Source organism: Palaemon carinicauda, chromosome 24 (genome assembly GCF_036898095.1).
Source record: "Palaemon carinicauda isolate YSFRI2023 chromosome 24, ASM3689809v2, whole genome shotgun sequence".
NCBI lineage: Eukaryota > Metazoa > Arthropoda > Malacostraca > Decapoda > Palaemonidae > Palaemon > Palaemon carinicauda.
This window is the reverse complement of record NC_090748.1, coordinates 12,616,877-12,644,157: the sequence shown is the minus strand read 5'-3', so window position 1 is coordinate 12,644,157 and position 27,281 is coordinate 12,616,877. Positions and strand designations below refer to the sequence as shown.

General features: G+C 38.6%; 1 protein-coding gene across 1 annotated transcript in view; it reads left to right on the top strand.

The window, feature by feature from the left end:
* Positions 1-27,281, top strand: part of LOC137618086 (cadherin-99C-like) — a 271,312-nt gene that overhangs the window by 126,843 nt on the left and 117,188 nt on the right. Inside the window, exons 6-16 of the mRNA XM_068348061.1 lie at positions 1,626-1,683; positions 2,067-2,233; positions 2,482-2,720; positions 2,948-3,077; positions 11,390-11,590; positions 11,915-12,052; positions 13,468-13,620; positions 20,290-20,454; positions 22,535-22,687; positions 25,852-25,992; positions 26,109-26,264. Coding sequence (XP_068204162.1) covers positions 1,626-1,683; positions 2,067-2,233; positions 2,482-2,720; positions 2,948-3,077; positions 11,390-11,590; positions 11,915-12,052; positions 13,468-13,620; positions 20,290-20,454; positions 22,535-22,687; positions 25,852-25,992; positions 26,109-26,264 — 1,701 coding nt within the window. The remainder of the gene's footprint in view (positions 1-1,625; positions 1,684-2,066; positions 2,234-2,481; positions 2,721-2,947; positions 3,078-11,389; positions 11,591-11,914; positions 12,053-13,467; positions 13,621-20,289; positions 20,455-22,534; positions 22,688-25,851; positions 25,993-26,108; positions 26,265-27,281) is intronic.

Below are 27,281 nucleotides of genomic sequence, written 5' to 3'. Positions count from 1 at the left end.
GTCCGTATTTTATTTACACAATCAGAGAATAACTGATGCTATAATATCGTTTTATCCTGCCTTGAAGATATGATTAAATGAAGATGATAGGAATATGATTTAAACAACTAGGATGTAAGAATGAAATGATTTTATCTTTCAAGTCAAATACTCTTTTTTCGTTCTGTCTCTCGGCCCTTATCACAAATACAGTTTTATGGATAGACAGCCTACCATACCCATTTCATTGTAGTGATAATGATCCATATATAGTAACTTCATTAATGTACACTAATCATCGTTGGCATAACGATGGTGTCCAAGTTATTGTGATGACAATATATATATATATATATATATAGCCTATCAATTTATATATATATATATATATATATATATATATATATATATATAGCCTATCAATTTATATATATATATATATATATATATATATATATATATATATATATATATATATATATATATACACACACCTAAATAGCCTATCAATTTATATATATATATATATATATATATATATATATATATATATATATATGTTTGTGTGTGTGTGTGTGTGTGTGTTTTGTATGGCAACTAGTCATATCCTGTCTTGGTAGGAGTGTTAGCAATGGTTAATATTTATTTATCTTAATGTTACTTGACTTCTTAGATTTATCTTCAACGCCATGCTTATGTTTGCAAGCAATTGTTATATATATATATATATATATATATATATATATATATATATATATATATATATTGCAATGATATAAATGGGTTTACTAGTTGCGTAGTTCCCTAAAGATCGATTATTTCAAAAAACGTTTTTTATATTATTACCAAAATGTGAGTATTGCATAGTTTTTTTCCCCTGTCCAGTCTGATTTTAGTTAACTTTATAAGTTGTCTGACCACCTGTTTAAATTGAATACATTTGAACTTAACGAAAGATGATGCCAAGTTTTTTTTTTTTTTCTTTTTTTGTGAATGCATAGAAAAACCCTAGTAAAACACTCGACTCACAAACGTTCGGAGATACAAACACAATTCCAATTGAAAATAACAAAGATAAGATAAAGAATATTAGATCAATTAATACAGTAGCAAGACAACATTTATAATAACCTGGTATCTATTTTATATGAAACGCTGCTATTTGTTGACCATTGCCAGTGTTGCCAGATATGGGGATTTATCCCTAGATTTGGGGATTTTGGGTGTCTAATGGGGATATTCTGTACAAATTTCTATGAAGAAGAAACAAAAATTAGTAAATCTTTATATTGTTGCAATTAGTTTACTTGCACTCTTTATGAAGTATGGTGAGTAATTTCTATCTGAGTAAAGCCTACATGATCAGAAGGAAATATATTTGTGGAAATTGGGATTTTTGGGTTGTTTTGGGAATTTTTTATCATGAGTTTTGGTGATTTTTACACTAACCCATCTTTCTAGCAACAGACTATTGCAACTGGAAATCATAGGCATGGGATTCAGGTTAGGCCTACCCTGGCTTTAGGGAAAAAATTAACAAAATTCAAGTGACAGACAATTTGACTTGCAAAGAGGTTCTTGGAACCAATTAAGTTTTTAAGTTGAGGACCTTCTGTAATGTATAATCTTGATTTTATTGCTTTCAGCTAACGCCGGTAGGGACAACTGTCTTCAAGAATGTATTGGCTGATGACTTAGATGCAGGTGAGGCAATGATATTGGTTTTATATTTTGGGGAAAGGTACAATCAGTTTAATTGCACAAATTTCAATCCTATATTTTCCACACATATTTATATGCCTGTAGCCTATCAGTTAATTTAAAACACTACCAAATGTCTTCAAATTGACATGTAGGTTAGTCACCTGTGCAGTTTTCATGCTATTTTGTACGAAATCTATTAAAATTGGTCTCAATTTATTTTACACAACCTTGTATTTTGTGACTACAGAATTTAAGTTAAATCTTTTTGTAAAATGCAGATATGAAGTTATTCTATATCATTAATATTTTAATGTCGGAAATGTCTTTACACAAGGCCAGCCTTGAAACTCCTGTGATTCACAAATACTCTCTATCATCCTCAGGTGTGAATGGGCAGGTAGATTACAGCATCATACCAGGCAATACGAACCCAGAGAGTGATGGCTACGGTTACTTCAGCATTACTCTTCCCCACCAAGGCCTCGTCAGCATCAACAGGTCTCTTGATTATGAGAGAACACCTGTTTATTACGTCACCATCCAAGCTATGGTATGTGTTTGATTCTTTCAGAAGGTACTGGACATTAATTATGTATAATCATAAACTCGAGGTTCATCACCGACTTATTTCTTGGGTATTTATGTCAATGTTCCCTAATGAAACCTTCAAACTAACTGTGATTTTACAATACTGTAACTTGTTGTTGAGCGTAAAGTTTACTTTTCATCAATGTAGAAAAGATCTTTCTGTGAGGTATGCGGCATTAACAATATTCAAATTTTTCTTTTTTTTTTTAGGACCGAGCTGGAACAGCGGAGAATCGGTTGAGCAGCACTGCTACTCTCACAGTGAATGTTGGTGACAGCGATGACCAAGATCCTGTGTTTGAGTATGCCTCGTGTGCTCGCTTGGGCACAATATGTGCCAACCCCGAGTACCAGACCTCTGTAATTTCCGGAGAAGTGTCCGGTGTTCTGAAAATTGAACCTGAGAGAATTCATGCAATGGATTTGGATTCCTTAGCGTATCCAATCAGGTAGGTCTATTAGTAATTCAATGGAACAGTTATTTTCTGTTGAATTATATGATTTTTACTTGAAATTTGTGATATTTTTATTAATTTATCCTCCTTTCAATAAAATGAAATATCTGGTCAAGACATTAATTTTGGGACCACAATACTGGACGTAGTGTAGTTAATGTATTCATTTAAATTTTATCTGATACTGAAAATGCATCACCATCTTTCTTTCTCCTGAACAGATATTCTTTCATGTCAGGACGTCCGGGAACTTATGACAAATACTTTGCTATAAATCAGCGAACGGGTGCAGTTACAAACATAGCAGCGATTGACCGAGCTATCACCAAAAAATTCGAAATTATCCTGAAGGTCAGTTATGTATGGCTGTTTTATCTTTTGTTTAAAGAAGAAATGCACTGTCTAATAACAGCATCAAATTTACAAAGTATTTATTACTGTGTTATTAATATTATCATTAAAGTTATTCTTATTTTGTATTATTATTATTATTATTATTATTAGTAATAGTAGTAGTAGTAGTAGTAATAGTAGTAGTAGTAGTAGTAGTAGTAGTAGTAGTAGTAGTAGTAGTAGTATATTATAAAAGAGACAAACAGGAAGAAAGGAAACTGGCCTTTATTAAGAGATAAAATACTATTTAGAACTAATACAGTATACCATAATTAATGGATTTGAGAGGAAATGTATCTGACCAATGTTGGTAGCTATGAAGGGGCACAAATTATAATGTAACCCAGGCAAGTGTTGTCTCGTTTAATTCATAATAGAAGATTAAACAAACTTCTTTTCCTTACTGATAATGAATGTTTTTATCAAATCATAAATTACTATGAGGATGAACCGAGAAACTCTTGAGTAAATGAGCTGGTTCATAGACAGTAGATTTGTATTCTCACCTTAAGAGTGAAACCTCATCATGAAACATTCCAAAGTCCCTTTAATGTGCCCAGCTTTCCTTTTTCTTCATAAAATTCTATAATTATAAACCTCATGAAGCATTAACAAGCTCCCCCTGAAATTAATGTTCTGAAAACCATAATTTTCAATATTAAACTTACCCGATAATCATGTAGCTGTCAACTCCGTTGCCCGACAGAATTCTACGGAAGGGATACGCCAGCGATCGCTATACAAGAGGGGGGTGTACTCACAAGCGCCACCTGTGGCCAGGTACTGCAGTACTTCTTGTTGACACCACTTCAATTTTTCCTCTGTCGTGCTTCCGGCAAGACGTTCATGGATACGCTTATAATTTTGGAGTCTTGTTCACGGTTTTTGGTGAAGTATTGCTCTAAGATTTCAGCTTTCGCTATTCAGGAAGTTTTATTATTAGCTTAGCTAGCTTTTGGAATTAATTTGATTAATTATGGTGACGAAGAGAGTATGAACTCTCTTTCACCTTTAAATGGCCGACCCTTCCCTTAGACGGAAGTGTTGGTGTCTAAGAGAGTATAGACTCTCTTTCTTAATTTTGCTTAACAAAAGTTATAGATTTATTTTATATCTCTCCGCCTCTTATAGGCCTCTTCGATTAACTTCCTTTTTTATAAAATTATTAAAATTAATTTTTATATTTGTTTATATTCGACCTTTCCTAATAGTAGGCGGTCTTTTCTTGTACCGAAGTTAATTAACATTGAGCCCGTCATTTCGGTTTTACCTGTTAACATATTATGCTATTTTAATGTTTTTGAAAGAATTTCTTTGATAGTCTCGTACTGTTTCAAAGTTGAACTAACGTTTTGTTTTGTCTCTGCAGTTGTTGACGTTCAGAACGTTCAACTTGCGCTCTATCGTTACGATAGAGAGAGAATTTTCACGGTGTCACGTTGCAGTAAGAGTAAACCGCTTATAACGTTTTGTTCATTCTTTCTTAGCTTCATGGTTTTAATTCTAATAAAGGAACTTTTTATTTGGGAAATCTTTCAGTTTTTTTCCTTTAACAATAATATGTTTTAACGAGTATGTATGATTGGGCTCTTCTCTCAGGTTCTAAGTCTAGAGAGAGAGAGAGAGAAAGATAGAGACGGAGGGAGAGAGAGCTGGATAAATGTTTCGTTCAAGCGAGTAACGTTGTTATCGTTTTTGCTCTTCTCCCTAGTCTCTTTAGGGGAAGAAGGTAAACGTTTCTAGAGTTTATTCTTGTTCTCAAGCTTTATGCGGTGAGAGATTTTAAACGTAGTTTATTTGATCTAGTGTTTAGTCTCTTTCCAGCCACTGAATTATTTATCTTTCATTAGATTTTTCTGTTACATTGTAATTCTGTTTTCGCAATTACTAACTTTTAAAGAAGGATAGAATTGCGTGTTTCAGGTACAAACCACTTAAAGTTTCGAGTTCAGTGAAATAAGTGCAAACAGAAATTCAAAAGTGATAAGTGATTAGCGCAAAGTGTGTCAGTGTTGTGCGTGAGGGTACTTCTTGCGTGCCAGTCGTCCTCCCAGTCCGGGACCTCTTGCAAGCTCCCAAGCCCAGGGGAGAAGCAATGTCGAAGGGCAAAAGGGTTCGGCAGGCCTTGATCGGCGCACAGAAGTATCCTCGGTGGTTGCGGGCGTGTCTTACAGAGACCGTCACTCCCACCCGCAGACGATTGAGCCCTTATTTTACTCGTCTGCAGAAGAAATTTCGGGGAGATAACGCTGGACTCAGGTCTCAAGACCTCTTAAACGTAAAGTCCAGACCTCTAGAGTTCAACAACCCGGATGCAGTCATTGGGTTAGCTCTGACTCTCCGCAGTCATCAGGTGACTGCACACCTCCTAAGAGAGGTAAGGTGATGCCGCAACAGACCTCATCTTCTGTTAAGGCTTTGCCTCAGCAGACCTTAGCGTCTGCCGACCCCAAGATGACTTTGCTGCAGTCCATGCAGTCACAGCTTGCGGTCTTAATGCGTGAGTGTCAGGCTGAGAAGGTTACACCTCCTCCTGCGATCGCTCCGCCTCACCGCAGTCCAGTCTGCCAGGCGTACGATGTTGAGGTTCCTCAGGATACCTTACCGCGTACTGAGTTGCCAGTTACCAGCGGTGTGCAGCAACCTCCGCCTTCCTTAAGGCAACCTCAGCAATGGGAGCAGGAATCTTATGCCTTACTTCCTCCGCTTCCGCTTGCGGTTCCACCAGCGAGGCAACAATCTCTTGAGGTACGACAACCTCTTCCATCAATGAGGCAGCCACCTCAGCACTCGCTGCAGCGACCTCAACCCTCCTCAAGGCGAGAGCCTCAACTCCTTAGGCTAGCACCTCAGGAACCTATACTCGCGAGACAAGAACTGCGTTCTGCGCAGCCGCTACCTCAACTCTCGCAGCTCACACCTCAGGAACCTTAACTCGTTCCTCAGGAACCTGCTACTGCGCATCCGCAACCCTTACAGCAAGCGCAACTCTTGAGGCAGCAACCTCATGCTATGAGTCAGCCACCTCAACGCATGCATCTGCCACTTTCTCCTCAACTTGAGCCTCTTCCCATTCAACTTGGAAATAACAAATGACAATAATAACACCTCATTACTTTCATAACTTGCATTTGTAATCATATACATGTATGCCTACACAAACATTATGATAATGGAGGTTATTTGTATTACTTATATAAAAATATATATGTATTCCTTGCAATATATTTTTAACAATATCGCAAAATATGGCAAAAATATCTTCAAAACAAATGAATCATGAGTTATGAATGTAAGGTAAATATTATGTTGATATTAAAACCCCATGCAAGCATGCTTGAAGTAATGCAGTGTTGCCAACAGGGCGAGTTTCCCTTTCCTGAGGTGAAGTAGATTATAGTACATTTAGTGTAGCTTAATTCTACGATTATCATGCCGGCTATCAAATTCATCAACAAAACAGTCTAAATCAATTCCCTCGGCACGTGCACTTTCAATGGACGGTAATGCGATATTACTCACTCTAGCACTGGTCATGGAATTTCTGAGAAATGTTACACGCCATGCAACACGCTCTGCTTACCTTACAGCATGCTCTACATACAGCATGCTCTGCATACAGCATGCTCTGCATACAACATGCTCTGCATACCTCCCCGCATGCTTCTCAGTCACACATCTTTGGTTGTTGCCAACTCACTAGACTGTCAAGCAGTTTCATAACGTTGCCTTCTAGTCTGCTGCTTTTGCACCAGTGAAACCCTCACTGAGAGAACTTAACTTTTCTCGGATATGGTCCCTGTAGATGAGAAAGTGCTTTTCTCCCTCCTTCTGATATTCCCTTGAGGACTCTGTCATTTGGAGAGGAGCCTTTAGCTGCGTAGCCTCCTATGGACTTTTATTTAAGCATAACATGCTCCCAGGGAAGGTAATGGTTCCACTTCAGTCGCTAACCCCGTCTGTTACCACACCTGCTCCCATAGACCTTGAGCTGTGTTGCAAGACATGCAGTCCAAGCTTAGTCCTTGTTAGAGGATTTTTTTGTTTACGGAGTCAGTGTGTCACTGGGAAGACGTTCAACAACCAGCAGAAGTGACTTGTTGTGACGCAGTGCGGCAACCTCAGCAACCCGATAAGGAGTTGTCTGTACGACCCAGACAGTCTAGACAGCTTCGGGTTGTCACTGTACTTCCTCGCTTCCCCATGGTTGACAGTTCACAGACTGTGCAGCAGTACCATGATCTTGTGTCCGGCTCCGTCAGACGACTGGCTTTTAAGAGCTCCCACAAGTCGTCGCTGTCTGGAGATTCTCAGATGGACTATGGATCTGACCAAGGAACTGGGCCTCCTGGTCAATTTTGAGGAGTCTCAGCTCGTCCCATCCCAGACCATTGTCTCCCTGGGTATGGATCTTCAGAGTCGAGCTTTTCGGGCTTTTCCGTCGGCCCCAAGGATCTTCCAAGCCCTAGAATGCATCCAGAGCATGCTGAGAAGGAACCGATGCTCAGTCAGGTAGTGGATGAGTCTAACAGGGACACTTGCATCGCTGGCCCTGTTCATCGTGTTAGGGAGACTCCACCTCCCCCCCTTCAGTATCATCTAGCTGCTCACTGGATAAAGGACATGACGCTAGAGACGGTCTCAGTTCCTGTTTCCGGAGAGAGGAGGTCTTCTCTCGCGTGGTGTAAGAACGGCTTTCTTCTCAAGGAAGTCTACCTTTGGCTGTTCAGAAACCCGACCGCCTTCTCCTCTCGGACGCATCAGACACGGGCTGGGGTGCGACTTTGGACGGACAGGAATGCTCGGGAACATGGAATCAGGAACAAAGGACACTTCACATCAATTGCAAGGAGTTGTTGGCGGTTCTTCTGGCCTTGATAAACTTCAAGTCCCTCCAGCTTAACAAAGTGGTGGAGGTGGACTCTGACAACACCACAGCCCTGGCTTACATCTTCAAGCAGGGAGGGACTCTTTCGTGAAGTTGTTCTAGATCGCAAGGGACCTCCTCATCTGATCTAAAGATCGAAAGCTCACGCTGGTAACGAGGTTCATTCAGGGCGGTATGAATGTCATGGCAGATCACCTCAGCCGGAAGGGTCAGGTCATCCCCACAGAGTGGACCCTTCACAAGAATGTTTGCAGCAGACTTTGGGCCCTGTGGGGTCAGCCAACCATAGATCTGTTCGCTACCTCGATAACCTAGAGACTCCTGTTGTATTGTTCTCCGATTCCAGACCCAGCAGCAGTTCACGTGGATGCTTTTCTGCTGGATTGGTTCCATCTCGACCTGTATGCATTCCCGCCGTTCAAGATTGTCAACAGGGTACTTCAGAAGTTCTCCTCTCGCAAAGGGACACGGCTGACGTTGGTTGGCTCCGCTCTGGCCCGCGAGAGAATGGTTCTTAGAGGTACTGCAATGGCTGGTCGACATTCCCAGGGCTCTTCCTCTAGGAGTGAACCTTCTACGTCTACCTCACGTAAAGAAGGTACACCCAAACCTCCACGCTCTTCGTCTGACTGCCTTCAGACTTTCGAAAGACTCTCAAGAGCTAGGGGCTTTTCGAAGGAGGCAGCCAGAGCGATTGCCAAAGCAAGGAGAACATCCACTCTCAGAATCTATCAGTCTCAAGGGGAAGTCTTCCGTAGCTGGTACAAGACCAATGCAGTTTCCTCAACCAGTACCACTGTAACCCAGATTGCTGACTTCCTGTTATATCTAAGGAAAGTAAGATCCCTTTCAGCTCCTACGATCAAGGGTTACAGAAGTATGTTGGCAGCGGTTTTCCGCCACAGAGGCTTGGATCTTTCCACCAACAAAGATCTACAGGACCTCCCTAGGTCTTTTGAGACCTCAAAGGAACGTCGGTTGTCCACTCCAGGCTGGAATCTAGACGTGGTCCTAAGGTTCCTTATGTCATCAAGATTTGAACCTCTCCAATCAGCCTCTTTTTAGGACCTCACATTAAAAACTCTTTTCCTCGTGTGCTTGACAACAGCTAAAAGAGTAAGTGAGATCCACACCTTCAGCAGGATCATTGTTTTCACATCTGAAATGGCTACATGTTCCTTGCAGCTCGGTTTTTGCTAAACGAGCTTCCTTCACGTCCTTGGCCTAAGTCGTTCGAGATCCCAAGCCTGTCCAACTTGGTGGGGAATGAACTGGAGAGAGTACTTTGCCCAGTTAGAGCTCTTAGGTACTATCTAAAAAGGTCTTAACCTTTACGAGGACAATCAGAAGCCTTATGGTGTGCTATCAAGAAACCTTCTTTTCCAAGTTCTAAGAACTCAGTTTCTTACTATTCAGGCTTCTGATTAGAGAAGCACATTCTCATCTGAAGGAAGAAGACCTTGCTTTGCTGAAGGTAAGGACACATGAAGTGGGAGCTGTGGCTACTTCAGTGGCCTTCAAACAGAGCCATTCTCTGCAGAGTGTTATGGATGCAACCTATTGGAGAAGCAAGTCAGTGTTCGCATCATTCTATCTCAAAGATGTCCAGTCTCTTTACGAGTACTGCTACACCCTGGGACCATTCGTAGCAACGAATGCAGTAGTAGGCGAGGGCTCAGCCACTACATTCCCATAATCCCATAACCTTTTAACCTTTCTCTTGAATACTTTTTATGGGTTGTACGGTCGGCTAAGAAGCCTTCCACATCCTTGTTGATTTGGCGGGTGGTCAATTCTTTCTTGAGAAGCGCCGAGGTTAAAGGTTGTGATGAGGTCCTTTAGTATGGGTTGCAGCCCTTGATACTTCAGCACCTTAGAGTTGTTCAGCCTCCTAAGAGGAACGCTGCGCTCAGTAAGAAAGACGAACTTATTTAAGGCAGAGTAATGGCTCAAGTCGACTTCCTTACCAGGTACTTGTAATTTCATTGTTATTTTGAATAACTGATAATATGAAATACGGGATACTTAGCTTCTTGATATACATGTACACTGGTTTTCACCCACCTCCCTGGGTGTGAATCAGCTACATGATTATCGGGTAAGTTTAATATTGAAAAATGTTATTTTCATTAGTAAAATAAATTTTTGAATATACTTACCCGATAATCATGATTTAATTGACCCACCCTTCCTCCCCATAGAACCAGTGGACCGAGGAAAAATTGAAGTGGTGTCAACAAGAAGTACTGCAGTACCTGGCCACAGGTGGCGCTTGTGAGTACACCCCCCTCTTGTATAGCGATCGCTGGCGTATCCCTTCCGTAGAATTCTGTCGGGCAACGGAGTTGACAGCTACATGATTATCGGGTAAGTATATTCAAAAATTTATTTTACTAATGAAAATAACATATTTTGTGAAGACTGTCTCAAGAAAATTCACAATTTAAAAGGAAAATTCAATTAAGTTGAAACATGTAGTAAATACTGGTAAGATTTTTCTGCTGGTATATACAAAGTATTGATCATAAAATAAATCTTCTTATAACTGAGTGTATATTCAAGCAATCAACCTGTTAAGATTTAATAAGAGAAATAACATAAAAGAATGAAATGGAATTTAAGGTGTCATAGAACCTTTAAGATCAAATAGTGTTTACAAGTAGGGGATAAATTTATTACCATCATTTTGGATCTAGCCTGATATGTGCCATGCATATTCTTGATTTGTTGGTGTTTCTCAGTGCAGTATAAAAAAAAACTTTTGACTGTCCCTACTTAGTTTACTTTTATAGTATTGATGCCTACATTTTATGTTTGCAAAAGTTGTCTTAGAAATTAACTTAGCAATTTACTTAAGTGCTCATATGAACCTGGTTACCACCTCTTCCAAAATGATAATACTTTGCTCATAACAGAAAATGGGACTATTAAAAGGTAGATAAGCTAAGTATTTTACCATTGCTAATAGTATCACATGATATCCCAGAGTAGTTTAGTTAGCATCGAATGGTCTTAATCATAATTGCTGATAGGTTCAATCACATACAATTCATAATTCCTGATAAATTCACACACACACACACACACACACACACACACACCCTATTAGAATTCATGTAAGAAAAAGATTAACATGGTTATAACTGCAGACATCTATCTTATGGATTCTAAGTATTTGATTATGATAGAGAATGGAATTCAGCAAACTCTCATCCTCTGTGCTAACAAGTAATATTCTTTGAATGAACTTTACTTTTGATATTACAAAATCAACTATACTGTACTTCCAATTGTAGTTCATAGTATAGTATCTTGTGCAAAATTTTTTTTTTCGCAATCTACCTATACTTTAATTTTATATGATGTCTATTTTGCTCAAAAGGCTGAAGAAGAAAGTGAAGCAAAGAGATTTGCAACAGCCAAGCTGACCATAGACGTTACGAGCGTTGACTCCTCGCCCCCTATGCTAACAGCATCCTCATACACTGGAAATGTAGAAGAAAATGCAGCTCCCGGAACACCTGTGTATGATGACTACCCAGAACCTCGGCCCATTACTCTGACTGTGACTGATCCTGATCTTGTAAGTACAATTCAACATTCAAAAGAAACCATGTATAAATTTTTAATGTAAATTGCATAAAAAAGTATTGGAATAAGATTGGAGAGTATCCATCCTTTAGGAAAATAGTCACTACTACTAAATCATTAGGCCCTAAGTTGATAACAACCCTTTATCCTGCTTTATCCAATATTTCCATTCATTAACCAAGTAATAAACATTGCTTGATTAAATAACATTTCCCTTGAATATGCATCATACATATGTTAGTAGATGAAATAGAATATCTAATGCAGTACAATATTACAAAATACTGGAATGAATTTTATTTCCCCTTGTTTTCAGATGGAAACTGATGACAAACCAGTTTATTCCTGGGAATTAACCACAACAGCTTTCCGTGTGGCGCCAGATGGCCGTTTGGTTGTTGCTGAGAGCAGCCTTGATAGGGACCCTCCCAATCCTGGATTATATACTTTCCAGGTAAAACTTACGTCTAGTATGTAAAACGTGACAACAAAATGACCGATTGTATTCGCTTATGAATGCTGCTGCATCAGAGTACAGTATTTATATGTATTTGTTCTTTTACTGTAAAATAATTTAGTTATTAGTTAGGCATGACTAATTAAAGGAATGTTAATCAAAATCAGTTTCTAATCTACATTGATTACACAAGTTGAACCTGATGTTTTCTTGCTGTTGCCCTCATTACACTTTGGCTCTCTCTACTCTGGTAGGGCATGCATGGAACCAAGTCTTAAGACAGCATATTTCGCCATGATAGAGAAACCATCTTTAAGGGATAAAAGTAATTTTATCTTAATAAACATCATTTGATAAGCCCCATGAAACCTATGAAATGAGCCATAAATGTCAAACAACAATCACTCAGTTACCAACTGTGGATATATGAATACACCCTATTTTTCTAGGAAATCTGACTTGGCTCTATATGCGATTTTTGGAAGAGTTTTAATCCTTTCACTAAAGAATGAAAAGAAATGCAAATTAAATGGAAGGCAAGTTACCACAATTCTTTAAGATATGAAAGAAACTTCTAAGTTAGCTGTCGAGCTAATATGATTAATGATATCCAATTTTCATTCTATAAATGAATAGTACTTTTAAAGTTGGTTGGATTATCATGTTAAAAATGCCCTCATTTCATGACACATAATCTAATATTTGACAAAATGAGTTCAGTTCTTGTGGAAAGCAAACACAAAAAAAATTCACATATTGAAAATCAGTTGTGTTAAAACTTCAGTGTTTAAAAATTCATAAGAAAAGATCAAGGATTTTTATTTTGTTCTTCACCAATGATTATACTAGGTCACATCCTTGTGAGAAAGTAAGTTAATAGATTATGTCATATTACAAATGAGAAAAATCTACCCTTTGTAATGCTCAGGTTTTTGTGTCTTGGTTTATGGTGTTATTCCTTTTATCAAATTTCAGACTTTTTATTTTTCATTATTTTTGTCTTTTCTTATAAAAAATGTAATTAAATGTTATAAATTTAATAGGTAACTCAATTTTCTTCTCACTCAAATGAAACAGTTTTGTTGCGTGAAAACCATGTTTTACTCCTTATATTTTTTATAGAAGTTATCTTGGACATTAATCTGAAGAGGGTTTGTTGTTTAGAGACTTCTCCTTAGTTAGGACTGTACTTCACTTGTGGTCTCTGAATATTTTCAGTATAATGAAATATGTTATTATTCTTTTCTTTCTTCTGTTGAAGAATTATTCATAACTTTATTGCAACCAAAGTGTTATATTGCTCTTCTTTTAAAGAATTGTCATTGCTGTTCATTTTGGTCATTCGACACTTGTGCTAAGACTAGGCTAAACTATATTATGATCTCTGAAAATGTTAAATTTTCTTAATTTAGATTGTGGCACGAGAGACGAAAGGCAGCAAAGCAGCTAGTGCTCCCATCACCCTCACTGTTGTGTTGAATGATGTTAATGACAATGAACCAAGACTTCCTGTGTATCCACCAATATCTGTTCAAGCTGGTTCGGCTTACAGGAATATTGCTAAGGTATGTTTTATTCAAAAGATGTTGAAAAAACATGAAGATTTACCAATTTAGTAGTTTGTATTATACCAAATTAAGAAAGTGGGTTTTTAAATATTTAACTTAGCCGGTGAATATATAATAGCTGCTACTCAGCGGCTCGACAGAAAACACACTCAAAAAACTCGCGAGCGATCGCTATGAAGGTTGCGGGTGTGCCCACCAGCGCCAACTATCGGCCAGATACCACTCTTGCATGTAAACAAACCCTTCAATTCTTCTCTGTCGACCTTGACGACAAGACGTATCATTACTCGCTGTAGAACCTGGAGTTTTCTCAACATATTTGGTGAAGTACTTCATTTTGGTTTGAGCTTTCGCAGTGCAGGTGTTTTATCTTCAACTTAAATCTTGAACTCGTTTTTGGATAGATTTAATTTTTGATGACTTTGGATTGTTTTTTGGACTTTCTTTGACTTTTAAATGGCCGACCCTTCCCTTAGTACGGAAGTGTGTTTAAGGCTTTTAGCAATTATCTTATCACGTTATAAATTAATTATAGATTTTCCTCTATATATTTTATATCTCAACCGCCTTTATTAGGCCTCTTCGATTAGCTTTCCATTTATAATAAACATCAAGATAAATTTTAATGATTTGTTTATATGCGACCTTTCCTGAGAGTAGGCGGTCCTAACTTGGAAACCGAACGTTGAGCCCTTTCAATCGTAAATAACTTTTACAGAGCAAATGATTTAAAACTTATTAAATGAATATTTTTTAGTAGATATTTTATGAAAGATTTTCTTTGAATAGTCTTCGTACTGTTTCAAAGATGAACTAACGTTTAGTTTATTTATGCTACGCAGTTTGCGCTCTATCGTTACGATAGAGAGAGTGAGTATCACGGTTTCACTTTGCAGAAAGAGTAAATCGATTCTGACGTTTTGTTCATTCTTCTTTCAAAGCTTAAATGTTTTAAATTCTATTTTAAAGGAACTTTTTAATTGAAAAACCTTTCAGTTTTTTTTTTTTCCTTTGGTCAAATAACCTGTTTATTGACGAAACGTAAGTGGGCTCTTCTCTTCGGTGCGAAATCAAGAGAGAGAGAGAGAGAGAGATAGAGACGGAGAGAGAGAGAGGAGAGAGAACGTTCCGATCTTTATTCTCGTCCCAAGCGAGTAACGTTGTTCTCGAGTTTCTCTCGTCCCTAGTCTCTGTACGGAGAGAAAGGATAAAACGTTTTTAGTTTTTATTCTCGTCCCAAGGCACTGTACGGTGAGAGATTGAAAACGTAGTTTTGAATGAACTAGTGTTTAGTCTCTTTCCCAGCCACTGATCTTTTTATCTTAAAATATGTTTACTGTTTTTTGCTTGTATTAATGTGCTTACATTATACGACTGATTTCGCAATTATAACCTTTTGATGAGGGTAGAATTGCGTGCTTCAGGTAGAAATCAGTTTTATTCATACCTAATGTGAATTGTTAAAAAATTCGATTTCAGTGAAATAAGTGCAAAACAAAATCGTAGTGATAAAGTGATATTGCGCAAAGTGTTATCAGTGTTGCGACCGAGGGTTCGTCTGTTCGTGCCTGTCGTTCGCCTAGTCCGAGACCTCTTGCAAGCTCCCAAGCCCAGGGGAGAAGTAATGTCGTACGACTTATGAGTTCGAGAGGCCTTGATCAGCGAACAGACGTTCCCTCTATGGTATCAGGCGTATCTCACCAAGATCGCCCCTACCATAAGGCGAGAGAGACGATTTTCTCCTCGTCATCCGAAGGCTTTTCGCATAAGAAACCGTGGAACAAGGTTTCGAGGCCCTTTAAGCGAAAGTCAGTCCTTTCAGGACAGGTCCAGCGTCCTGGTTTTAACTATTAGGACAGCTCTGACCCTATGCAGTCATCGGAAGACTGCTCGCCGCCTAAACAAAAGCGTAACACAGGCTCCGAGAGTCTTTTTGTAGGCAAGGTTTTGCAGTCACAGACGTTACCCTCGTCTCTTACCGCAACCATTCCCGTTGATCCTAAATGGGTTGTACGGCAAGACATGCAGAATAAGCTTGCCTCTCTTATGGAAGACTATTCTGCCGATAAGGTTCACGTTGATCCTAGCCGTTTATCTCATCGAGATCCTGGCCTTCAGCCGCCCAAACGAACCTTTGTGCGTCCTGTTGACGTTGGCGTAGCTAAGTCACGTCAGTCACGATATGTAGAGCCTCACTCGATGCGGTCACGTGTTGATTTTCAGCCGCATTTGGACGTTAGGCCGCTTCCTAATGCTCCTGTTGACGTTCAGGACGTTCGCCAACCAGCGGAGTTGACTTGTTTTGACGCTGAGCGTCAACTACCGCAGTCTAGAGTTGTTTTGACTGCTCAGACTAGGCAGTCAAAACAGTCTCCAGTGGACGCCGAGCGTCCTCCCGCACCTGTTGTTGTTGACAGTTCACAGACTGTTAAGCAGTTACATGACGTTGCGTCCTGGTCCGCTACTAATGCACCAGTGCGTGTGGACTCTGCTTGTAAAGCATTGCCACCACGGTAGGTCTCTCCCTTGCTTGAGACTCGGCTATTGTCGGACAAGGTTCCTTCAGATGAGGAAGTTGCTGTTCCCCCTCCTACTGATATTCCCTTGAGGACTCTGTCAGACGGAGAGGAGCCTAAAGCTGCTTAGCCCTCTATGGACTTTAAATAAATCATGCTGATTTTTAAGGATCTTTGTCCGGATCTTTTTGTAACTGCTGCTCCTCGTTCGCCTAAACGTCAGAGTTTACACTAGGCCTAGCTACTTCGAAGCCGTTGTTTTATAAGCTAGTGCTCTCTCGCTCTTCTAAGAGAGCTTTACGTTTGCTAGGCGACTGGTTTATCACCAGGAGGAGTTTGGGGGAGACAGCCTTTGCTTTCCCTACTTTTAAGCTGGCTTATAGAGCGAGAGTCTGATATGACACGAGAGAAGTTCTCGGCTTGGGAGTTCCTGCCTCTGCCCAGATAGACTTCTCAAACCTCATATACTCTCCCTGGCGCCTGGCCATGAGACGCTCCAAGATTTTATGGTCGACTTCAGAGCTATTTTCGAGCGTTTGAAGTTCTGCTGTACAACTATGTCATGCATAAACAAGGCTTTCAGGGATGGCTCCAATGATCTGACAGCCACGTTCTCTGCAGGAACAAGTCCCTCAAGGATGGCTCCAATGATCTGGCAGCCATGTTCACTGCAGGAGTACGTAAGAGGCAAGTGCGCTCAATGTGTTCATTGTCAAGACAAACTTCACGATGAAGTCTACCAGGCTGTCTTGACAGCATTAATGGAAGGCGACTGGATGGTCTCTCTCGACCTTCAGGAGGCATACTTCCACATTCCTATACACCCGGATTCCCAACCGTTTCTGAGGTTTGTTTACAGGAATGTGGGGTACCAGTTTCGAGCCCTGTGCTTTGGCCTCAGTCCTGCTCCTCTCGTGTTTACGAGGCTCATGAGGAATGTGGCAAAATTCCTCCATCTATCGGGGATCCGAGCCTCCCTGTACTTGGACGACTGGCTTCTCAGAGCATCGTCCAGTCTTCGCTGTCTGCAGGATCTACATTGGACGTTGAGTCTGGCCAGGGAGTTGGGACTTTTGGTCAACCTAAAAGTCCCAACTGATCCCATCCCAGATTATTCTATATTTGGGGATGGATATTCGCAGTCCAGTTTTTTTCGGGCTTTTCCGTCTGCCACCGAATAGAACAAGCCCTGCTCGAAGTCCAACTAATGCTGAAAAGAAAACGTTTGTTCAGTCAGGAGTTGGAACAGTCTCGTAGGGACTCTCTCATCCCTGGAGCAGTTTGTCTCACTAGGGAGACTACACCTTCTGCCTCTCCGGTTCCATCTAGCCTCTCACTGGAACTAGGACAAGACGTTAGAGACGGTATCATTCCCAGTCTCCGAACCAGTAAAGGCATGCCTGAAATGGTGGGACAGCAATATCAGTCTGAGAGAGGGACTATCCCTAGCAGTCAAGAACCCAAACCACGTGTTGTTCTCAGACGCGTCGGATTTGGGTTGGGGTGCGACCCTGGACGGTCGGGAATGCTCGGGTCTGTGGACCTCAAGTCAGAAGAGCATGCACATCAACGGCAAGGAGCTATTAGCAGTCCACTTGGCCTTGATGATATTCGAAAGCTTCTTCGAAACTAAGTGGTAGAGGTCAACTCAGACAACACCACAACTTTGGCGTACATCTCCAAGCAAGGAGGCACACACTCCTTCACGCTGCTCGAGATCGCAAGGGACCTTCTCTTATGGTCAAGAAATCGAGGCATCTCCCTGTTGACGAGATTCATCCAGGGGGACTTGAACGTCTTGGCAGACTGTCTCAGTCGGAGGGGTCAGGTGATACCCACGGAATGGACCCTCCACAAGGACGTGGGCAAGAGTCTTTGGGCTACTTGGGGTCAACCCACCATAGACCTCTTTGCCTCCTCGTTGACCAAAAGGTTACCAATCTATTGCTCTCCAGTCCTAGATACAGATGCAATCCACATAGACGCGTTTCTACTGGATTGGTCTCTTCTGGACTTATATGCATTCCCACCATTCAAGATAGTCAACAAGGTACTGCAGAAGTTCGCCTCTCACGAAGGGACAAGGTTGACGTTGGTTGCTACCCTCTGGCCCGCGAGAGAGTGGTTCACCGAGGTACTTCAATGGCTGGTAGACTTTCCAAGAAGTCTTCCTCTAAGGGTAGATCTGTTACGTCAGCCCCACGTAAAGAATGTCCATCAAAGCCTCCCCGCTCTTCGTCTGACTTCCTTCAGACTATCGAAAGACTCTCAAGAGCTCGAGGCTTTTCGAAGGAGGCAGCCAGTGCGATTGCAAGAGCGAGGAGAGCTTCTACCATTAGAGTATACCAGTCGAAGTGGGAAGTCTTTCGAGACTGGTGCAAGTCAACATCTGTGTCCTCGTCCAGTACCTCTGTAGCCCAAATCGCAGATTTTCTTTTACATCTGAGAAAGGTTCGCTCCCTTTCAGCTCCCACGATTAAGGGCTACAGGAGCATGTTGGCTTCGGTCTTTCGACATAGAGGCTTAGATCTTTCCAACAATAAAGATCTCCAAGATCTCCTTAAGTCTTTCGAGACCTCTAAGGAACGTCGTTTGGCAACTCCTGGATGGAACTTAGACGTGGTCATAAGGTTCCTCATGTCAGACAGGTTTGAGCCATTACATTCAGCCTCCCTGAAGGATCTCACCCTCAAGACACTTTTCCTAGTGTGCTTGGCTTCGGCTAAAAGGGTCATTGAACTTCATGCCTTCAGTAAGAACATCGGTTTTTTCTACAGAAAAAGCCACTTGTTCACTTCAACTTGGTTTCCTGGCCAAAAAAATGAACTGCCTTCTCGTCCTTGGCCTAAATCTTTTGATATTCCTTGCTTATCAGAGATCGTAGGCAACGAACTGTAAAGAGTATTATGTCCTGTTAGAGCTCTTAAGTTCTATTTAGCTCGTACTAAGTCATTACGAGGTAAATCTGAGGCATTATGGTGCTCAGTTAAGAAACCATCATTGCCTATGTCAAAGAATGCTTTGTCATATTTTATCAGATTTTTTAATACGAGAAGCTCATTCTCACTTGAATGAGAAAGACCGATGTTTGCTTAAGGTTAAGACGCACGAAGTTAGAGCTATAGCAACCTCCGTGGCCTTCAAGCAAAATAAATCTCTGCAAAGTATTATGGACGCGACTTTTTGGAGAAGCAAGTCAGTGTTCGCGTCATTTTACTTAAAAGATGTCCAGACTCTTTACGAGGACTGCTACACACTGGGTCCATTCGTTGCAGCGAGTGCAGTAGTGGGTGAGGGTTCTACCACTACATTACCCTAATTCCAATATCCTTTTTAATCTGTCTCTTGAAATTTTTTTTAATATTGTTTTTTGGGTTGTACGGAAGGCTAAGAAGCCTTTCGCATCCTGGTTGATTTGGCGGGTGGTCAAAGTCATTTCTTGAGAGCGCCCAGATTAGGGGTTTGATGAGGTCCTGTTGTATGGGTTGCAGCCCTTAATACTTCAGCTCCTGGGAGTCTTTCAGCATCCTAAGAGGATCGCTGAGCTTCGTGAGGAAGACAGACTTACAAGGCAGAGTAATCGTCTAAGTCAACTTCCTTACCAGGTACCTATATATTTTGGTTTTGTTATATTGATAACTGTCAAAAACTCTTAGCTTATACGCTGTAAACTTAATTAACTCTGGTCTCTACCCACCGCCTTGGGTGTGAATCAGCTATTATATATTCACCGGCTAAGTTAAATATTTAAAAATGATATTTTAATTATAAAATAAATTTTTGAATATACTTACCCGGTGAATATATAAATTAAAGGCCCTCCCTTCCTCCCCAATAGAGACGCAGCGGGACGAGAAGAATTGAAGGGTTTGTTTACATGCAAGAGTGGTATCTGGCCGATAGTTGGCGCTGGTGGGCACACCCGCAACCTTCATAGCGATCGCTCGCGAGTTTTTTGAGTGTGTTTTCTGTCGAGCCGCTGAGTAGCAGCTATTATATATTCACTGGGTAAGTATATTAAAAAATTTATTTTATAATTGAAATATCATTTTTCACTACCATGTTTTTAATCTATATTGAGATATATAATTCATTACCTTAAAGGCTATAATTTCAAAGATTTGTTTTACTGTTAATTAAATTTTTTTAGATTACTGCTAAGGACAATGATGCTGGAAAAAATGCTGAGATTGAATATACTATCAACCATGTTTCCAATAATGGGAAGGAAAAGTTCACTCTTAATGGCACGTCAGGTGACTTGGCTCTTGTTGGTGAGGTAGATGCTGGAGCACAGTATTCTGTTACTATCAGGGTAAGTGCATTAAACTTAAAAGTGATTTTTTGTATAATCAATAAACCCTTTGAACATGGCCAAAATTTTCTTTTGTAATAATTTGCCGTAGCAATGATAAAAACTTTGTAGAATGACACCTTCATGTCTCGGTTCTAGCCCATGATTTTTTTAAAAGTGTTTGAAAGCAAGTTCTAATCTAAATATAATTACTTCTTTTGGCTTTAAGAATCTTAAATAGAAATGTTGTAGAGTACACCATTGTAAACCTTGAGTCCAAATTTATCTGGTGAATTTGAGGACATGAATTCTTCAATTATTTAACGAAAATAAGACAGAAGAATTCACTTCACCAAGGTGTTTTATTCTTGAGATTATGTCCTGTAATATTTGTTTCTTTGCTTCCACTTACAGTACTATTTTTTTTTTTTACTAAACCTTACTTTTTTCCATGTTGACTATAGTTAATAGATAAGTCAGTAAGCCTTTTTTCTAGTAGAGTTATGACTAGTTTAGCTATGACCTTAGATAAGTTATGAACATTCATCCTTTCATTGGGATGTGAGCTAATGTGAAACAAAATGTGGTAAGAAGACTGTGAACACCTTGTGAGTGGCGTATGAGCACTGCATGACTGATTGCTACCCAACTGGTGCAAGTTTATTAGTCCACAAAAAAACCACTAGCCTACTTCCCACCCACAGTTCCATCTGTGCCTGCTTTACCCGATAACCAAGTTGCCTTCTCAACTCAGACTACTTTTATCCCTGACTACTTGGTGCCTGTTCTGCTTGTGTCATTTCTTACCTACCCAAGCCGTGCATTTCTTGCTAGGGATATTTCTTTGTTGGAGAATTATTTTGCACAAGAAAGGGTTTTTTTCCTCAATGCCGGGAGTTATTAGACAATGTACTGTGTATGCCTTTTAACCAGACCCACCACCTGTTGTTCCTGTTCTTCATGATACATTGATATGTTTCTTATTGTGGTTTTACAAGCTGAGCCTTCAGCTCATGTTAGAAAGACTTCTCATGTTGGTTTGCCTGCTATGACAATGCCCTTTTACATGAACCTGTGATTCAGGTACCTGCTATATACAGTATGTGACTCCTGTTGTACATCCAGCCTCTGTTGCTTTTTCATTAACTGTTGCCTTGACTACCAATTATGTGTCTGCTTCTGTTTTTCTTGTTCTTCAGTTTTCTATGTTTGCTACTTTTCTGGAATGCACAATATCTGCTGTTTTTGCAGTTCCAGTTGAACTTGCTACTCCCACTGAGCTTGCTATTCCTGGGACTCCAATATTATGAGCTGTTTCTGTATTACCCATTGTATTGTATGCTATTCTTATGCCTGCTCCCCTTTCACCTGAGTTTTGGCTTCCCTCCAATGTCAATTTCTAGTTCCTACTGCCCTAGCTGCTATTGAGTCACTGCTTTTGTTACTCTAGCAGCCCCCGGTAGTCTATCTCTACTGCCCCATCCATAAGATGTTCTCAGGAGCTTCTTTTTGAAATCACTGATAGTTGATGATATACTGATATGTAAGTCCAGTGACCAAAGATCACTTACACTCATGGGTCCCACTTCAGGTATGATCCAAGCTGATTTACATCTTTTCCTTAACAGAGTGTTTAAGAAAATGAGCATTTTAGTTTCCTGTTAAATATTATTGCAGATTTTCATTAATTATTTCTAGTCAGAGTTCAGTGATGTATCATAGATTCTCTCATTTTTACTGTTCTATATCTAACTTACACAAACTTTGAGGAGGGTAGTTTCTACCCACTGATAGGTCCATTTAGCTCATTTGAACAATCATTGTTCTTCTGTCTGGGATAAGAGAGGCAAAGTGTGTCATGATACATTTAAAAAACTGCAAAGATTCCGTGATGTAATTGACAAATTTGTGTTACAAAATTGGTTGTTTGCTCTAAAAGCTAAGTTTTTCATATGTTGCAGTTGACAAACATAATATACATACTTTGCCATTTCTAGTAGTACACCTGGGTCCTTTTTACACTTAATCCACCTCTCTCTCCATGTTAAATTTTGCTAATAATTTTGCCTTTATTTTTATTACTTTTTCTCTTATTTTACAGGCTACTGATAAAGGAGGATTGTATAGTGAAAGTATTATTGATGTCATAGTTAACAGAGGACCTAATAAGGGAGGCCCAATCTTCACTCTTCCTAAATACTCTGCTCCTGTTAGTGAAGGCACTCCACCTAACTCGGTTATTTTAACTTTGTCGGTAAGTTCTTGCATTATCATTTTAAATTGCATATAATTTTCTTCAATTAAATGTGTGAGAAAAATGACATAATTTTATGCCTCTGATGAACATCTCTATACTATGGGTTTTAGGGTGAGTATATGTGTTTGCTATTTTTGTCTTATGGGTGAGACACTGTGAATGGGTAATTTGCAATAAATAACTTTAAGAACCTATGAAACATAAATGATCAATATATGAATTCAATAGTGTAAGACCTATTGTAACAAAATTGAATTCATTCAATATTTATTTTCTTTTAGATATTTTTTTTCTTTAGTGTGTATCTGAATCACCAGTAAATAGTAATCTAGGTTCTGGTTACAAATTTGGAAATGAAAATCCACAGAAAATGTGGGGTTCAGGATCACCTTCCCGTTTATAATGTGTGTACGTGGATAACTGATTGAAGCAAGTGAATGTTCTATAGAAAATTGCTATTGATGATAAAAAAAAAAAATTAGGGTGGTTTTTATGTACAGGATTATGTGCCTTTTACAGAGAGGAAATATATCTGAAGAAAATTGAAAGAAATTACTGTCATAATTGATAGAGGTTTTGAATATACATAATGTATTTGTATCAAACAAATCATTATTGTATAATGTCCTATGGTTCTTTTTGCAGTGTTCTCACTGACAAATATGTTTTATCAGTTTATCTCACATATATATAAAACATGAAATTTAAAGGAAATTATGTCAATCCAGTGAATCTAGGAACTGATTCAGAAAGAATATGAGAAAATGCTGAAAACTGGAATCGTTGAAAGGTCAAATTCCAAATACTTTTTTTTCATTAATGATGTAGAAAAAAAGGATGGATAGAATAAAGTCTGTATAGCTTGTTTTCAACTGAATAAGTAACTGAGTTCAATTACAAACCAATGGCAGACCCAAAATCCATGATAGTAAAACTTTGAAATAAAAAGTTTTTAAAGTGAAAAGCTGGGGATACATGTACAGTATTGACAAATCCCAATGAAAGAAGCATCAAAGGTGTCTTTTATAGGTTCAAGTGAATGTTACTTGTTCAAGAGAATACCATTTGAACTGATGAACTTGGAAGCAACCCATAACAATGATGATAGAGATATTATCCAAACCAAAGAACATTTAATCGTTGTGGTGACTGGAGTGTGAGTATTTATGGAATAGTCAAAGAAAATACCGGTAGATTAATGGATCCTTAGAAAATTTTGTGCAAATGATGTGAAGATTTACAAAAAATGGGACATTGCTCTTCAAAAGACTGGTAAGAAATAAACAAAATATAAAGTGAGAATGGTAAATCTGCTGCAGTTACTTGAGAGTACCCTGTAGCCGATGATTGTATTATATTAACTATGCAAGTAAGTGTAGATCTCCATGAAAGAACTCTTTTGAACTCTTAGACATGGATAGTGGAATAAGGAGCTTTAATAGTTTGATTACTAACATATGAAGGTTATGTAAATTTGATCTCTTCATATCACTGGAGTAAGATTAGAAGACCTTTGTTTTGTTCTGAAGATATTGTTAAATTTTCTCTCGGATCTTTCAACGATGACTGGATTTGCTGTCACCTCTTGAACTTCATGCCTTATTTCAAAAGAAGATTGAAAAGATCCTTCATTTCAAAACATTGTTTTATAATGAGTTATGACTTTTGATGTAGAAAAACTGATAATTGATTATCATATCTGAGATCTGAAGCCGAAAAGAATGGTTTCACGAGCTTTAATGTAAGCTATGCAAATTAGGAATCTGTTGGGTTATCAGATTAATATCTGCACATGGTTAGAAGCTGGTGGGTCTAGATTAAACCTCAGACTATACAATTAAAACAGTCCATAAAAAATTATCAATTTTGAATTGCGATCTTTAGAAGATTTATTTTTTAAAAACAAACAAAGAACTACCTTTCTTCAATATATGTAATTGAAGTACTTTACTTAGATACTCAGAAGAGTATTTTAAATTTGTTTGTTTCTTGTTTTTTGCATTTTACTATTCCAGTACACAGGTAGGCTATACAGTACATGAAAGAGGAGTCTTGTCATAGGGAATTGATCTGAGGAGCAGGGCTGTCAATATTCTCAAATAAGAATTGTCATCTTTTTGTGAATGTAACTTGAGCATTATTCAAGTGGTTCAGGTGGGTGCTTTTTATTATCAACCAAGATTCTCTTATCCAAGTAATCTCTATGGAAAATAGTTAACCTTGAGACAAGTATCTTTTTTATGGTTGAGATTTAATGTTCATAAATTCATATCTTTTCATTTCTCTGTGAACTAAAGTATGGAACAATTTCTAGGCTCTGTGTGAGACTTTCAAATCTGTGAGAGTGTAGCGTACTTTCAGAACCTTTACTGAATAAAACGGTATTTCAGTAACACCTGTATTAAAATTACCATTGAGGGTTGGTGTAGGGTTGGAGCAGCAGTACCATGACTGAGACAGGATTCACTGAACTGAACTTCTAAAGTTTATCAAAGAAAGCAGGTGAAGTCAAGAAAATGTGAAGCTCATCAATATCAAAAGATGGGTGAACTTGTGTGTTGTCTAAAGGTCGAGGTGCGTCAATATCATCGTTGACCCCACTATAATCAACTAGCCTAGTCTTTTCTGGCTTCTCCCCTGCACTAACAACAAGTTTCCTTTTGTGCTTAGAACTGTTAATTTGATCGACAACGGTTGAAACAATTTTCCATGAACGGTATTGAGAGAGAAACCAAATCTTCACATCAATTATTTTAATCTCAGTATTGCCCATGACTCGATACACAAAGGAAACGTGGATCATGATCTCCCAGAAATAATTCCCACACACATTTCAATCAATAATTGTCAACTAGACCAGGGAAAGACATTTTTAAAGCCCAATACGTAAACAATGTGAGCAATGAGAATGTGAATGTGATTCTTTTCTCTATAAATTCTTGTATCGGTTTCTATCACTCCTAGTACTTTTATTTGTTCATATATATTGAAGAATGGTTGCTGTATTTATCATTTGGATAAGCACCCAATTCAGATGCATACAAAGCTCCTCTCTTTGCATCTTGAGTATTTTTTATTTTTTACCATAAATTGTCATTAGAAAAGAACTCATGATCATCAGTCTTCACTTAAAGAAGTTATTTTGATATTTTTTTTTATAGGCCATAGACCCAGAGGGGGATCAAGCTCGTTTCTCTCTAATAAGTGGCAACGAACTACGCCATTTTGATATTGGAGAGACATCGGGGATCTTCCGTCTTGTTGACCAATTAGACAGAGAAAGTTTAGATGCATATTCATTGGTAAGTAAAATTATTCTTAGTGAAATGTATAGTTTGTTTTTGCTTATAATGTGTATAATTAAACTTTTGATTAAGCAAGGTACACTTATTACTTATAATTGGAATTCCTTTTGTAGGTTGTGAAGGCAGAAGATCCAGAAGGCTTGTCAAATACAGCTACAATTAGTATTAAGGTTGAAGATGTAAATGACCAAACCCCAGAATTTTTAGGTCTTCCTTATTCCTTTAGAGTGAATGAGGGACGAGAAAATGCTCCAGTGGGTAATGTGACGGTTAGTATTATTCTTCTTTAAAGTAAACTAAACTATTTATACATACATACATATATATATATATATATATATATATATATATATATATATATATATATATATATATATATATATATATTATAATGTGTGTGTATGTGTGTATACCTATAGTATATACTTTGTAGAAATCATGAAAGCTAACATGTAATGATCACAGAATATGTATTATAGTCACTAATAGGACAAAAGTATTAAGTCCAATCAAGTCTTTTCATTTTTCCTTTCATGGCTATAATATATACACTACTATATGTTTTTATGTACATATAGGTATATAGTATATCTATCTATCTATCTATCTATCTATCTCTATATATATATATATATATATATATATATATATATATATATATATATATATATATACAGTATATATATATATATATATATATATATATATATATATATATATATATATATATATATATATATATATATGTATTATTCCTTGCTAAGCTACAACCCTAGTTGGAAAAACAGGATGCTATAAGCCCAGGGGCCCCAACAGGGAAAATAGCCCAGTGAGGAAAGGAAACAAGGCTAGATATACTAGTGTACCTGAGTGTACCCTCAAGCAAGAGAACTCTAACCCAAGACAGTGGAAGACCATGATTCAGAGGCTATGACACTATCCAAGACTAGAGAACAATGTTTTGAATTTGGAATGTCCTCTTAGAAGAGCTGCTTACCATAGCTGAATAGTCTCTTCTACCCTTATCAAGAGAAAAGTGGCCACTGAACAATTAAATTGCATTAGTTAACATCTTGAGAGAAGAAGAATTGTTTGATAATCTCAGTGTTGTCAGGTGTATGAAGACAGAGAAGATTCTGTAAAGAATAGGCCAGACTATTCGGTGTATGTGAAGGCAAAGGGAAAGTGAACTGTAACCAGAGAGAAGAATCCAATGTAGTGCTGTTTGGCCAGTCAAAGGACCCCATACCTCTCTAGCGGTAGTATCTCAAGGGTGGCTGGGCTGG